Here is a 12,935-nt window from a genome sequence, read left to right as displayed (position 1 = left end):
GTTTCAACAGAAAGCCGAGGTATGGTTGAGGTATGCAGTTTTATAGGGATTTTACCATGTCACAATGTAAGATGCTAACATTAGAGGACACTGGGTGAAGGGTATTTGGGAAACTTGTACTCATTTTGCAATTTTTTTCTTATATCAATAATTTCCCCCACAAAAGTCTAAAAGATATGCATTAGATTACGGAGGGAAAAAAAGCTTAGTTTGAGATTTGCTTCAAATATCGTTGATAATTGTTGAAGCTAGGTGATGAGTTCATCAAAGCTTTGTAGTGTTCTTTCTATATTTATGTATGTTAGGAAATTTCCATTAGAGAACTAGAAATTATATATACATGTATTAAGCCCTTTCCATGTGCTAAGCACTGTGGTTCGCCGTGGAGACTTGGCAGCCCTGTCTCAAGGAGCTCACAGTTAACAGGGGGAGAGAAGACATAACGCACGGAACATAGAAAGAGTGGCGTGATACAGGAAGCATACGATACCTGGAAGCAGGGGAGAAAAGAGTGCTCCAAACCGAAGAAACAGAATGCAGAGCCTTGGGCTAGAAATGCAAATGAACTCAGGAAACACAGCTGAAGTCTTTTGTCTGCCCAGGGCAAGGACAACTCAGCCAGATTCTTTGGTCCTATAAAACTTGGTGACATTATTTATAATTGAGTCTTTTTAAACAAATTTAGAAGGCAATCTCCCTATTCTCTTGCTCAAGTCCCCTTTCCTGACACCGCCCTCCTGTGACACTCTCCTCCTCTCCCCACGATGTTTCTCCTCTGTCATAAATCGGCAGCTTATTTCACAAGATCCTCCTTAAGCAGTGTTCAAAGGATACTGGTCCCCAGTGACCTTCTGAGGGTGCCAGATAGATCTGAACTCTTCTTTTTGTGTACTTATGACTAGCCTTGAAATGAATTGCTATCATTTCCTTCCTAGCAGAGCACGGAACTCTGGAGACCAAAGAGGTGTGGGAGTGGCCATTCCCAATTAGACTCCACCGCCCTCAGAAGGCAGGAGTTGGCTTAGTATTAAAGCAGCTAACATACACGTCAGGAGGTGGCCTTGAGGAGCTGAACGGAGACCCGCTGGACTGATTAGGTTAGTACTGACCTGAAAAAATCTTCATAAATGTTCTCATATCTACTTCACTAAGAAAAGCAATTTTGCATGTGTGACTTTGTGTGAGTACTTTATGTTCTTGCTGCTTTTCTGTGTGCTCAGGAGACAATTTAAGCATTGTTAGTTCCTGAAGGACATGTCCGTAAAGAAAAATAATATTCAACCATATAAGAGCAAAACCAGAGCAATGAATTTAATAACATGAGAAAAGTTAGAGTGATACCATTGTAGACAATCTGAAAACACAACTCTATGGGTGCCAGGCCGCATGCAGAAGTTTGCTTATGGTAAAGCCGTTTATTAAAAAGGATATATTTGTGTGATTCATACAGGAGTCAACACACAATTACACTAGATTTACAGTTGTCAGTGTCACACATTTGGGAACATGACTTAATCCATGAAAAGGAAAAAATCTGGAGGGTTGTATTCCTCTAGAACTGGCTCTCGCGAATGGGAAACCAGTCATCCATGCTTACCAATTAGGATCTAAATTTACACTTCCATCATTGATTTTTATGGAGATTAGTTTATTGCTCATGTAAGTGACTTTGTGATTGAGCACCAAGAAGCGTCCTATTTTTCCTTCTTCTCCTCCTTCCTCTCTCCTTCTTTTTGCCCTCCTTCTTCCTCCCCCTTTTTTTCCTCTCCTGCCTCTTATTCCTCCTCTTCCTTCATGTTCAATATATCTGAGACCAAAGGGTGAGCAGGGTTTAAAGTCTCAAAATTGCACGTGAAGCTAAATGTATAGGAATTTTAGGGTAATAAGGTAAGTGGATCTAAGAACAATAATACGCCCCTCTTCAGCTATCATATTCCCTGTCCCGCAGAATACGCAGATTCCTTCTAACTACAAATTCTTTCTATTTGCCAAATTAAGTATTATCCTGGGCTACCCTGCCAAAGCACTTACCCAATTAAAAAAATTTTTTTTTTTGCGTAGTCATATTACTACTATGTGGAGAGTTTTGTTGCTTTGATAATTCTTTTTAAACAGCAGATTGCTGGGTTTCGTAATCAGGATTGGTTATTTCACTGTCATAACTCTAGCTTGGTTTTCTTGTGTGCTTTTTGTTTTGCGACAGTCTCATTCTGTCGCCCAGGCTGGAGTGCAGTGGTGTGACCATGGTCAATGCAGTCTTAACATCTTGGGCTAAAGTGATCTTCCTGCCGCAGCCTCCCGAGTATCTGGGACTACAGGTGTGGAACACCAAACCCAGCTAATTTGTTTTTTTTGATAGAGACTTTATTTAACTGCCTAGGCTGGTCCTGAACTCCTGAGCTCAAGCAATCTTCCCTTCTCAGCCTTTTGAAGTGCTGGGATTATAAGGGTGAGCCACCATGGCCAGCCCTAGTTTATTTTTTTAATTACACTACCGTATTCTAAAATAGTGAACACTATAAGGCAAAAAAAAAAAAAAAAAAAAAAAAAAAAAAAAAAAAAAAAAAAAAAAAAACCAACCAAACAAACAAAAAAGGATTGCTCTTGTGAAATCCAGCCGTGTTATATACCCTATGAAGCATGGGCTGAACTTTAAGCAATGCACTGCACTGTGTTTAAAGTCTATGAGAACTTCTCTGCTTCCCGGGAGCTCACAGTCTGAGGGCTGGGGGAAATGAAAATGATAACTTCTGCATGCTGTATATTCAATAATAAGACATAACAGGAAGAAACGGAAGTCAGAATACCTAGGTTCTAATCCAGACTTTGACATAACTAGCTTAATGGCAAATTGCACATAGTCTCTTTGGAGGTTCAACATATTCATTATAAACCTGGAGGAAGGACTAGCTAGATCCCTTCTAGCTCTGTAACTTGGGAAGTCTTGCGGGGAGAGCTAGAGATATCAGTAGAACATACAGTTTTTATAAGGCACATGATGTCACCACGTAGGTTGGAACATAACGCAAGTCAGTAGTGCCTGGAATAATTACCAACGTAAAAATAAATAAATAAAAACAAAGGTCTTATACAGGAAAGCCTTAGAATCTCAGAGGGACCCTGTGAAGTCACATTGGTGTCGGACCTATCTAGCGCAGACAACTCACAGGTGGAGACAATTGTGCTGTGAGGAATGAAGACACTCCTTGTTGAATCATACATACTAGAGTTCATTTTGCTTCTCTAGACTCATTCATTCATCTATTCATATGTTCATTCATTCATTTTAAAGAAAACAAGGACTGATACCATGGCGGGGAAGCCTAAGCTTCACTACTTCAATGCACGGGGCAGAATGGAGCCCATCCGGTGGCTCTTGGCTGCAGCTGGAGTGGAGGTACGTTCTGAGCTAGGTCATCTTAAGTTAGACCTAATTGATTATATCAAAATATTTTAGTAAGGTGGAGACTTCCATACTTGATGACCTGTGAGTACTTTGGCCTTAAATAAAAACATCCCCAGTTATTTTTTTTTTAATGGACAAATTTTACCAAATGAAATTTTAAAAATCTATTCATCAAAAAGCACATGAAAAATAACACATAAGCAATTAAAAATATATATACATATATGTATATATGTTTATGTGCACATAAATATACATATATATGTATATTTGTTTATGTATATGTATATATGTATATACATACACAAACATATATATGTGAAGTCACATTGGTGTTGGACCTGTCTCGCTCAGACAAAAGTCACAGGTGGAAACAATCTTGCTGTGAGGAAGGAAGACACTCCCGTTGTTGAATCATACATATGTATGTATATTTGAGACAGAATCTGGCTCTGTGGCCCAGGCTGGAGTGAGTGGCACATCTCAGCTCACTACAACCTCCACCTCCCAGAATAAAGCAATTCTCTGCTTCAGACTCCCGGATAGCTGGGACTATAGGCGCCCGCCAGCACACCCAGCTAATTTGTATATTTTTAGTACAGACAGGGTTTCACCATCTTGGCCAGGCTGGTTTTGAACTCCTGACCTTGTGATCCACCTGCTTCGGCCTCCCAAAATGCTGGGATTACAGGCATGAGCCACCACAGCCTCTCTAAAATATATTTGTAAAGGAATCATAAACTAATCACAATGAGTGGACCTTATTTGTATTAGGATTTAAACAAATTATAAAATATAATTTATGACACATAACAATTAGAAACCTGAATATTGATTGAATATTAGATACTAAAGAATTATTGTTAAATTTTTTAGTGTGATTTTGTTTGTAATTTTAGGTATGATATTTCTGTTAGTTTTAACATAGTTGTTAAGTTTCAGAGATACACACTGAAGTATTTAGGATGAGATAATACGATATCTCAGATTTGTTTCATATTATGACCAGAGGAGGAGAAAAGCTGGACATACAAATGAAAGACTGGCTTGGGTTGATAATTATTGCAGATAGATGATTGAAACAAAGAGGACTGTTGTATTTAATGTGTATTTTTCATATATATGAGAAATTTTATACAATAAAATGGTAAATACATAAGAAACTAAGTATCATTAAACATAAACTATAAACCACAATGAGAGCAGGGAGGGAGTGCATTGTAACAAGCTTCCAGTTCAAGACTGAGTATATTCAGTCAACAGTTATTTTTATGTGCACCTATTAAGTGCCAGCGGCAGCAGAAAGGAGAGTTCCAGACTTTGTTATCTTTGTACAAATGGATACCCTGTCTCACTGTCACCCAGACGTCAGCTCTGCGGCTCAGTGCCTTTTCTCCAGTGACGTTCCCTCTCTAATCATGGACATTTGTGAGGTCGTGGGAAGGTGAAGTAAACGAAAAGATGAAGCAGGCCAGGAGCAGTGGCTCACACCTTTAATCCCAGCACTCTGGGAGGCCAATGGGGGAGGATTGCTTGAACCCAGGAGTTCAAGATGAGCCTGGGCAACATAGCGAGACCCTCATCACTACAAAATAAAAATAAAAAATTAGCTGGGTGTGGTGGTGCATGCCTGTAGTCACAGCTACTCAGGTGGCTGAGGTGGGAGGGCCACTTGGGCCTGGTAGATCAAAGCTGCAATGAGTCGTGATCACACCACTGTCCGCCAGCCTGGGCGACAGAGTGAGACTCTGTCTCCAAAAAAAAAAATTGAGCAGTTTTATGTTCTGACCCATGCCCTTTTCTTGAGGGATCTAATCTAAATTTCCAAGCGGCCATGACCAGCCTCTTCTGTATACCCTGCCAAACTCAGAAATCTTATGTTCTCCAAATTATGTACCAGATGGGGGCCATTCAAGTTCACAAGTCTACAGTGCTATGGAATGGACTAACAAGAACCCATTTACTGTTTCTGTTTCCAGTTTGAAGAGAAATTTCTAGAATCTGCAGAAGATTTGGAAAAGTTAAGAAATGGTAAGATCAAGTCTCTAAGTGCCTCTGATGAGGGTATCTAGTAGAGAAGGTACAGTTGAAGATTTTAGACCAGGCGATGCCTATGTGTGTGTAGGGTGGTAGCTGGTGTGGTGGAGAGGGAGAAAGTGGTTAAAACAGAAGGAATGTGGCTTCCTGAGCAGGTCTGGCAACTCTCTCCAGCTAAAGGGCCAGAACTCTCAGAGTATTTGCCAGAGGAAGCATCTCCAGTGCCCTGAGAAAGCCCTTTCCTTGTTTTCATGCTACAGGCACCATGAATGAGCTGCAGTCATCAGCTCGGGATCCCACACAGCCCTCCCCATCCAAGCACACACAAGAGCATGAATAAGATGAAAAGAATAGAAATAGATATGGCCATCACCTTGAGTTGTTTTCTTTCATGGGTTATGTGACACGGTAATATTGTAGTAATGCCGTAGGTTTTGAAGAGCACAGAAAGGGATCGCTATGTAAAATCATGTTTCAGAACCAATCTTAAAAGTCATGAACACCATGAGACTTAGCCTGGGAAGTTCTCATTTTAAATGACATCTCCCTGGTACTCCCGTTGTAACCTGTCTCAATTTTTTCCTAAAATATCATGAACATAAATCAACACAAGAAAAATATAAGGGACCTATTATGTATCTGAATGGGGAATAAAAACCATAAATGAAGTAACAGGCTAAAAGGTGAAAGAGGGCCGGGCGCGGTGGCTCAAGCCTGTAATCCCAGCACTTTGGGAGGCCGAGGCGGGTGGATCACGAGGTCAAGAGATCGAGACCATCCTGGTCAACATGGTGAAACCCTGTCTCTACTAAAAATACAAAAAATTAGCTGGGCATGGTGGTGCGTGCCTGTAATCCCAGCTACTCAGGAGGCTGAGGCAGGAGAATTGCCTGAACCCAGGAGGCGGAGGTTGCGGTGAGCCGAGATCGCGCCATTGCACTCCAGCCTGGGTAACATGAGTGAAACTCCGTCTCAAAAAAAAAAAAAAAAAAGGTGAAAGAAATCAGATAGAAAAAGAACTACAGGAAGCTAAAATCAAAATGTTATTTCATTTTGGAGGTTAATAGGCAATAATTTCATTTTCATTTTATCACCATCTTTTCATCCTGAAGGAGTGGGATTCATAGAAATTTCATGCTCTTTTTTACTTTCTTTCTTTCTAAAGATGGGTATTTGATGTTCCAGCAAGTGCCAATGGTTGAGATTGACGGGATGAAGCTGGCGCAGACCAGAGCCATTCTCAACTACATTGCCAGCAAATACGACCTCTATGGGAAAGACATAAAGGAGAGAGCCCTGTACGGTATATTTTCTGTTCTTCCATCAACAGAGAGCACAGAGTGATTTAGGTCCTTCCTTGAGTGGGTGGGACCATGGCAGGGGCATTATGACCAGCAGCAGGCTGGGTCTTGGGCATGTATGCCGAGATCCAGTATTTTAGAGTCCCATGGAGATGAGGGAACAATGAACATGGGGTGGGTTCAGGCGAGGGTGATTCTAGAAGAGGATGCAGTCCATGGATCCAGCACCTGATGGTGATTTCCAAACACGGATGAACCATGAACTGAGGAGGGTGCAAATCATGATTCCAGGTGCTCAGGCCTTCACAGGCTGGACTTCAGTCAACAGCTTAGGACAAGCATAGACTGTTTGGGAGTCTAGATGAAGGACTGGGGAAGGAAGGCTGCAAAGGGGCTGAATCTCAAGTCCCAGTAAATCCAAGAATGATGACCAGGAACCCAAATTACCAGCCCATTATATGGACTGGTCAACTTGAGCAAGGCTAGTAGAGGCTGGCACCCAGAACTCTGGGGTTACCTTGACACATTGATTCAAGGCCAAGGCAGCCAGATTTATTGAAAACCAGCAAAGCCACGGGGTCTCCTTGCTGTTGTGATAGGGCTGCCAGATTCCAAATAACATCCCATGTGAAACTACTGGCAGTTCTTCAAAAAGTTTAATGTAGAGTTACCAATGACCCAGCAATTCCTCTACTAGGTAAATCACCAAAAGAATCAAAATACCTCCACACCAAATCTTGTACATAAATGTATAGTGCAAATAACAGCAATTTTCATGGTATTCAGAAAGTAGAAATAACCCAAATCTCCATGAACCAATAAATGGAGGAACAAAATGTGCCTTAGCCACGCAATGGAACAATATTTAGTCATGAAAAGAAAAGAAGTACTGATGCGTGCTACAAGATAGTTGAGCCTTAAGGACATGTTACGTAAAATAAAGTAGACACAGAAGGCCACATATTGTAGGATTGTGTGTATGAAATGTCTAGAATATTCAAACCCATAGAGGCAGAAAGTAGATTAGTGGTTGCCTGCAGCTATTTGGGGCTTGGGGAAAATGAATACTGAATGAGTACAGATGTCCTTATCAGGATGATAAAAATATTCTAGAATTAGATAAAAATATTCTAGAATTAGAGTGCAATGATATTTGCAGAATTCTGTAAATGCACTAAAAGTCACTGAATAGTATAATTTAAAGGGTGACAACTATAATATGTGACTGTATGTTAATAAAACTATTGTTTTTAAAAGTACTGCGGAAAACCCAGTTAACACAAAAGAAAAAAAAGTTCAGCCGGGCGCAGTGGCTCAAGCCTGTAATCCCAGCACTTTGGGAGGCCGAGGCGGGTGGATCACGATGTCAAGAGATCGAGACCATCCTGGTCAACATGGTGAAACCCCGTCTCTACTAAAAATACAAAAAATCAGCTGGGCATGGTGGCGCGTGCCTGTAATCCCAGCTACTCAGGAGGCTGAGGCAGGGGAATTGCCTGAACCCAGGAGGTGGAGGTTGCAGTGAGCCGAGATTGCGCCATTGCACTCCAGCCTGGGTAACAAGAGCGAAACTCCGTCTCAAAAAAAAAAAAAAGAAAAAAAAAGTTCTTCTAAAATATGTCCTGGTTGTGACTATATAAAGAATTTCACCAAGGAAGACGATCTTTTAGATTGGATGTCAAGTAAGGCACACAAGGCCAGAGCCAGGCAACAGCACACGGAGATGGCTGTGGAATTACGTTTCACAGGAGTAATTGGAAAAACTGCTAATACTGGGCATAGAAGTGGATCTGGGAGGTGTAAAATGATGAGAGAGGGTGAGGAACATGGCTGAGATGGCTGTGCCAGGGACTCTCTTAGGATTACTCAGGAGGCAGGTCTTTGGCCATTTGACTCACACTAAGTTATGTATAGAACAAACCACAATAGACATGGAAAATCCCGGCACAGCATCAGTGGTTAATGGCAGTGATTCCACCAATTTCTCTTATGACTGTGACTGTAGACAGGTCATTGATGCTGTTTGTACCTATATTTGGTCATGTGCATAAGAACAATTTTAGAGATCTATCTACCTCAATAGCTAGTTTTAAGAAATAAATGTCGGCCAGGCCTGGTGGCTCATGTCTATGATCCCAGCACATTGGAAGGCCAAGGCACGTGGATCACCTGAGGTCAGGAGTTCAAGACCACCCTGGCCAACATGGTGAAACCCGATCTCTACTAAAAATACAAAAATTAGCTGTGCGTGTTTAGCTAGTCAGGAGGCTCACACAGGAGAATCGCTTGAACTCTGGAGATGGAGGTTGCAATGAGCCAAGATCTCACAGCTTCACTCTAGACTGGGCAAAAGAGGGAGGAAGGAAAGAAGGAAGGCCAATATACATGCAAAAATCAGAGTATAATATCTAGAATATAAACAGCACCCACTGGAGGTGAATTACTTTGCCATCACCTGAGACTCTATTCTCTTAGGTTTTTATATACCTATAAAATCTACAGCAAGAGGCATTTGACCCTTTGGTTGTTTTTGTCTTTCAGGATTGATATGTATACAGAAGGTATGGCAGATTTGTATGAAATGATCCTTCTTCTGCCCTTATGCCCACCTGAGGAAAAAGATGCCAAGATTGCCTTGATCCAAGAGAAAACAAAAAATCGCTATTTCCCTGCCTTTGAAAAAGTAAGTGAAGCTCTTCAGCATTTTGGGGCATTGAGTTTAGAGGACAATAGAAAAATAGTGGTTGGGCATTCCTGTGAGACTTCCTGAACACCAATGCAGCACTCTGACTCTCAAGGCATTTTATGAAAATAGACTTGGAGGAACAATGATACCACTTATCCCCAAGTTACAATTTTCCAGCAAAATTTCAATTTACTAGACCCCAATATAGAATTTTCTATTCAACAATTTTATGTTTGTCAGTAGAACATGGGCTGTGGAAGGCTCTGAACCACACTAGGGGTTGCTGTTGAGTCTATGGAACACAGACTTTGAAGATGAACGTGATGAAAGCGATCCACCAGAAAATATTCTGGCACCTCGTAGGAAGACAGGAGACCAATTTCCCAACCACAGAATATTGTAGTGTTTCAGAGATGAGTATTTCTTAAAAAGAGAGCGATTGTGGGATGCAGAGGAAGTTTTTTGCTTTTTGTTTTTTGTTTCTTTGAGAAGGAGTTTTGCTCTTGTTCCCCAGGCTGGAATACAATGGCGCCATCTTGGCTCACCGCAACCTCTGCCTGCCAGGTTCAAGTGATTCTCCTGTCTCAGTCTTCCGAGTAGCTGAGATTTCAGGCATGCGCCACCACACCTGGCTAACTTTTGTATTTTTAGTAGAGACAGGGCTTCTCCATGTTGGTCAGACTGGTCTCGAACTCCCGACCTCAGGTGATCCTCCCGCCTTGGCCTCCCAAAGTGCTGGGATTACAGGTGTGAGCCACCGTGCCTGCCCAGAGGTTTACTTCAGATCCCAGGGAGATAGAGCAGGAAATGAGGAAAACAGACAAGTCATTTTATGAAAATAAAAAATAAATGCATTTTTATGAAAATAAAAAATAAATGCATTTTTTTTTTTGAGATGGAGTCTTTCTCTATCACCCAGGCTGTGGTGCAGTGGCACAATCGCAGCTCACTGCAACCTTCGCCTCCTGGGTTCAAGTGATTCTCCTGCCTCAGCCTCCTAAGTAGCTGGGATTACAGGTGCGTGCCACCACACTCAGCTAATTTTTGTATTTTTAGTAGAGACTGGGTTTCACCAGGTTGGCCAGGCTGGTCTCGAACTCCTGACCTCGTGATCTGCCCCCTCAGCCTCCCGAAGTGCTGAGATTACAGGCATGAGCCGCTGCACCCTGCCTTAGACGCATTTTAAAGTAAGTTGCAGACATCAGCGTAGTTCACTCCTAGATGCTTCAGCTTACAGATTATAACAGTGCAGGTTAATAGTCAGAGCTGATGTTGCAAGAAAGATGATGAATTCAAGTTCACCCAAGTTTACTTCAGATCCCAGGGAGATAGAGCAGGAAATGAGGAAAGCAGACAAGGCATTTTATGAAAATAAACTTGGCAGAACAATTGATACCACTTATTCCCGTTATAATTTTCCAGCAAAATTTCAATTTACTAGACCCCAATACAGAATTCTCTGTTCAAAAAAATTGTATGTTTGTGAGTAGAACGTGGGCTGTGGAAAGCTCTTAATCACACTAGAGGTTGCTGTTGAGTCTATGGAACATATGGAGAAGTGAAGACTCTGAAATAGCCTACTCCTGGGGGAAGAGAGCTGTCATGAAGGTGGAGTTGCTGCCCAAGGGAGACTGGAGAGGGAGAGAGCAGAGTAGAGCCGCATCCTAAATGTCAGGACTGCGCGCTGGAGGGCGTGGGGCAGACGGAACATGCAGAGGCAGGTGTAAAGCCCTTGGCCCATGTGGAAGAGGCAAGCTGGGTGGGTGGTGTGGACGCCACAGTGATGTGGAATGAGAAGAGAAAATGGGAGCCTGGGCTCCAACGGAGGAGTGAGCAGAGCCACATTCTTGCTCCCTCCCTCAATCAGGGAACATAAACAAAGGCCTGGACCTTTATGTCACTCAGTTAGGCAACACAGGTGGGAATGTCAGGCTGGAAAGACTCAGGGAGAAGCAGGGACCCAGCCTGATTGCACATGTGTTCCTGATCTGATTCCTCAAATTCTCCAGGTGTTAAAGAGCCATGGACAAGACTACCTTGTTGGCAACAAGCTGAGCCGGGCTGACATTCAGCTGGTGGAACTTCTCTACTTTGTGGAAGAGGTTGACCCCAGCCTTATCTTCAGCTTCCCTCTGCTGCAGGTGACCCATTTCACCACCCAGAGAGGCAACCCCACATCTCCCATCTTGGGATCTAGTATCTGGGCCTTTGGACCAGTCATCTTCTGACCCTAGCCTTTTTTAGGCCTTCAGTGCTCTCAGGTCTCCAAAATGAGTTTCCTGGCCCCAATTTGGAGGCATGAAAAAACTGTTGTTATAGCAGGGAAATCTCTGGGACATGCTACCCCATGAAGAGTATTTTGCCTTTTATCACGGAAAGGACCCAGGGCCCAGCATATTCCTCCCCCTTCCTCTGTAGCCTGTCCCTGAGTTCTCTGTGATGCCCTTTATCTCAGGAGTGTCCTTGTGTTTCCACACTGAGTGTGTCTGAGCAGGGCCCTTGCCATCTGGTTCCTTCCTGGGCTCTGGCTTGTGCTGCTGGACGTTGTGTTCCTCTCTGCACAGTCCTCTCAACACACGGCCCCGCACACTGTGTCTCTCAGTGGGAAAAAGCGGTCCCATGGTTTGTCTTTAACATTTTCTGTACTATTTTCCTTTCCAACTCCTTTCTCCGTATTTTCACTTCTGCTTAGAGACTGACCTGTGTTGATATCTTCTTGTCTTACACAAAAGCCACAAATCTACAGTATTAATATGTAAGGGCTAAGCTAGGGATGACTGAACTGAATAAAATCTTAAAGACATCTTTGGGGAAAATGCTAGCGAGCTACATGTTCTTCCTCTTCTCTTCATTTCTCACTGCGTATCTGTTTCTGCCTCCATACTGCTGCTGATGGAGGGGACTCACTTGGTCTTTGGCAGGAGGGCTCAGATTCCCTGGGTGGTGTTAACGGTGATGTCAGCCCTTAGCTTCACTCTGAGGCTGTGCTTTGTGAATTACAGGCCCTGAAAACCAGAATCAGCAACCTGCCCACGGTGAGGAAGTTTCTGCAGCCTGGCAGCCAAAGGAAGCCTCCTACAAATGCAAAATCTATTGAAGAAGCAAGGAAGATTTTCAAGTTTTAATAAAGCAGCCATGGAGGCCAAGCATATGCAAGGCCAATATTCTAAAGCTTTGCAACAATAAAGTGCTTTACCTAACTGTTGATTGTGCCTATTGTGAAGCTTATGAACTCTTTCCACTTATATGCTAATTAAATAATAAAAAACTCCTATTTGCCGACTTAGTTAAAATTTAAGCCTTTTCATTAGGATCGGATATGAAATCAGATTTCTATCTCCTCCTATCCTGTCTCTTTCTTAAAATTAAAACTTTAGTAAAAATGGAAAATGTAAGAGCCGGTCATGGTGGCTCACGCCTGTAATCCAAGCACTTTGGAGGTCAAGGCGGGTGGATCACCTGAGGTCGGGAGTTCAAGACCAGCCTGACCAACATGGTGAAACCC

At 42.6% G+C, this 12,935-nt stretch overlaps 1 protein-coding gene and 1 long non-coding RNA gene across 4 annotated transcripts in view; one reads left to right on the top strand and one right to left on the bottom strand.

The window, feature by feature from the left end:
* The first annotated feature begins 912 nt into the window (after positions 1-912).
* LOC108314132 (glutathione S-transferase A3) overlaps positions 913-12,935 on the top strand; it is a 15,618-nt gene continuing 3,595 nt past the window's right edge. Inside the window, exons 1-7 of one of the 3 annotated variants that reach the window (XM_017542870.2) lie at positions 913-1,097; positions 3,293-3,397; positions 5,386-5,437; positions 6,609-6,741; positions 9,286-9,427; positions 11,440-11,571; positions 12,433-12,716. In XM_017542870.2, the coding sequence (XP_017398359.1) occupies positions 3,311-3,397; positions 5,386-5,437; positions 6,609-6,741; positions 9,286-9,427; positions 11,440-11,571; positions 12,433-12,555 (669 nt within the window). In that variant the 5' untranslated portion in view covers positions 913-1,097; positions 3,293-3,310 and the 3' untranslated portion in view covers positions 12,556-12,716. Of the gene's footprint in view, positions 1,098-3,292; positions 3,398-5,385; positions 5,438-6,608; positions 6,742-9,285; positions 9,428-11,439; positions 11,572-12,432; positions 12,717-12,935 lie in introns of those variants that run through there. The other 2 variants (XM_037743601.1, XM_017542871.2) reach the window with 2 other exon arrangements.
* Positions 10,842-12,935, bottom strand: part of LOC108314133 — a 9,751-nt gene continuing 7,657 nt past the window's right edge. Inside the window, exon 3 of the long non-coding RNA XR_001829363.2 lies at positions 10,842-12,520. This is a non-coding gene — a long non-coding RNA (uncharacterized LOC108314133). The remainder of the gene's footprint in view (positions 12,521-12,935) is intronic.

This window comes from Cebus imitator, unplaced genomic scaffold (assembly GCF_001604975.1).
Source record: "Cebus imitator isolate Cc_AM_T3 unplaced genomic scaffold, Cebus_imitator-1.0 Scaffold148, whole genome shotgun sequence".
Taxonomy (NCBI): Eukaryota; Metazoa; Chordata; class Mammalia; order Primates; family Cebidae; genus Cebus; species Cebus imitator.
The sequence above is the reverse complement of the archived record's forward strand: the minus strand, read 5'-3'. Positions and strand labels throughout refer to the sequence as shown.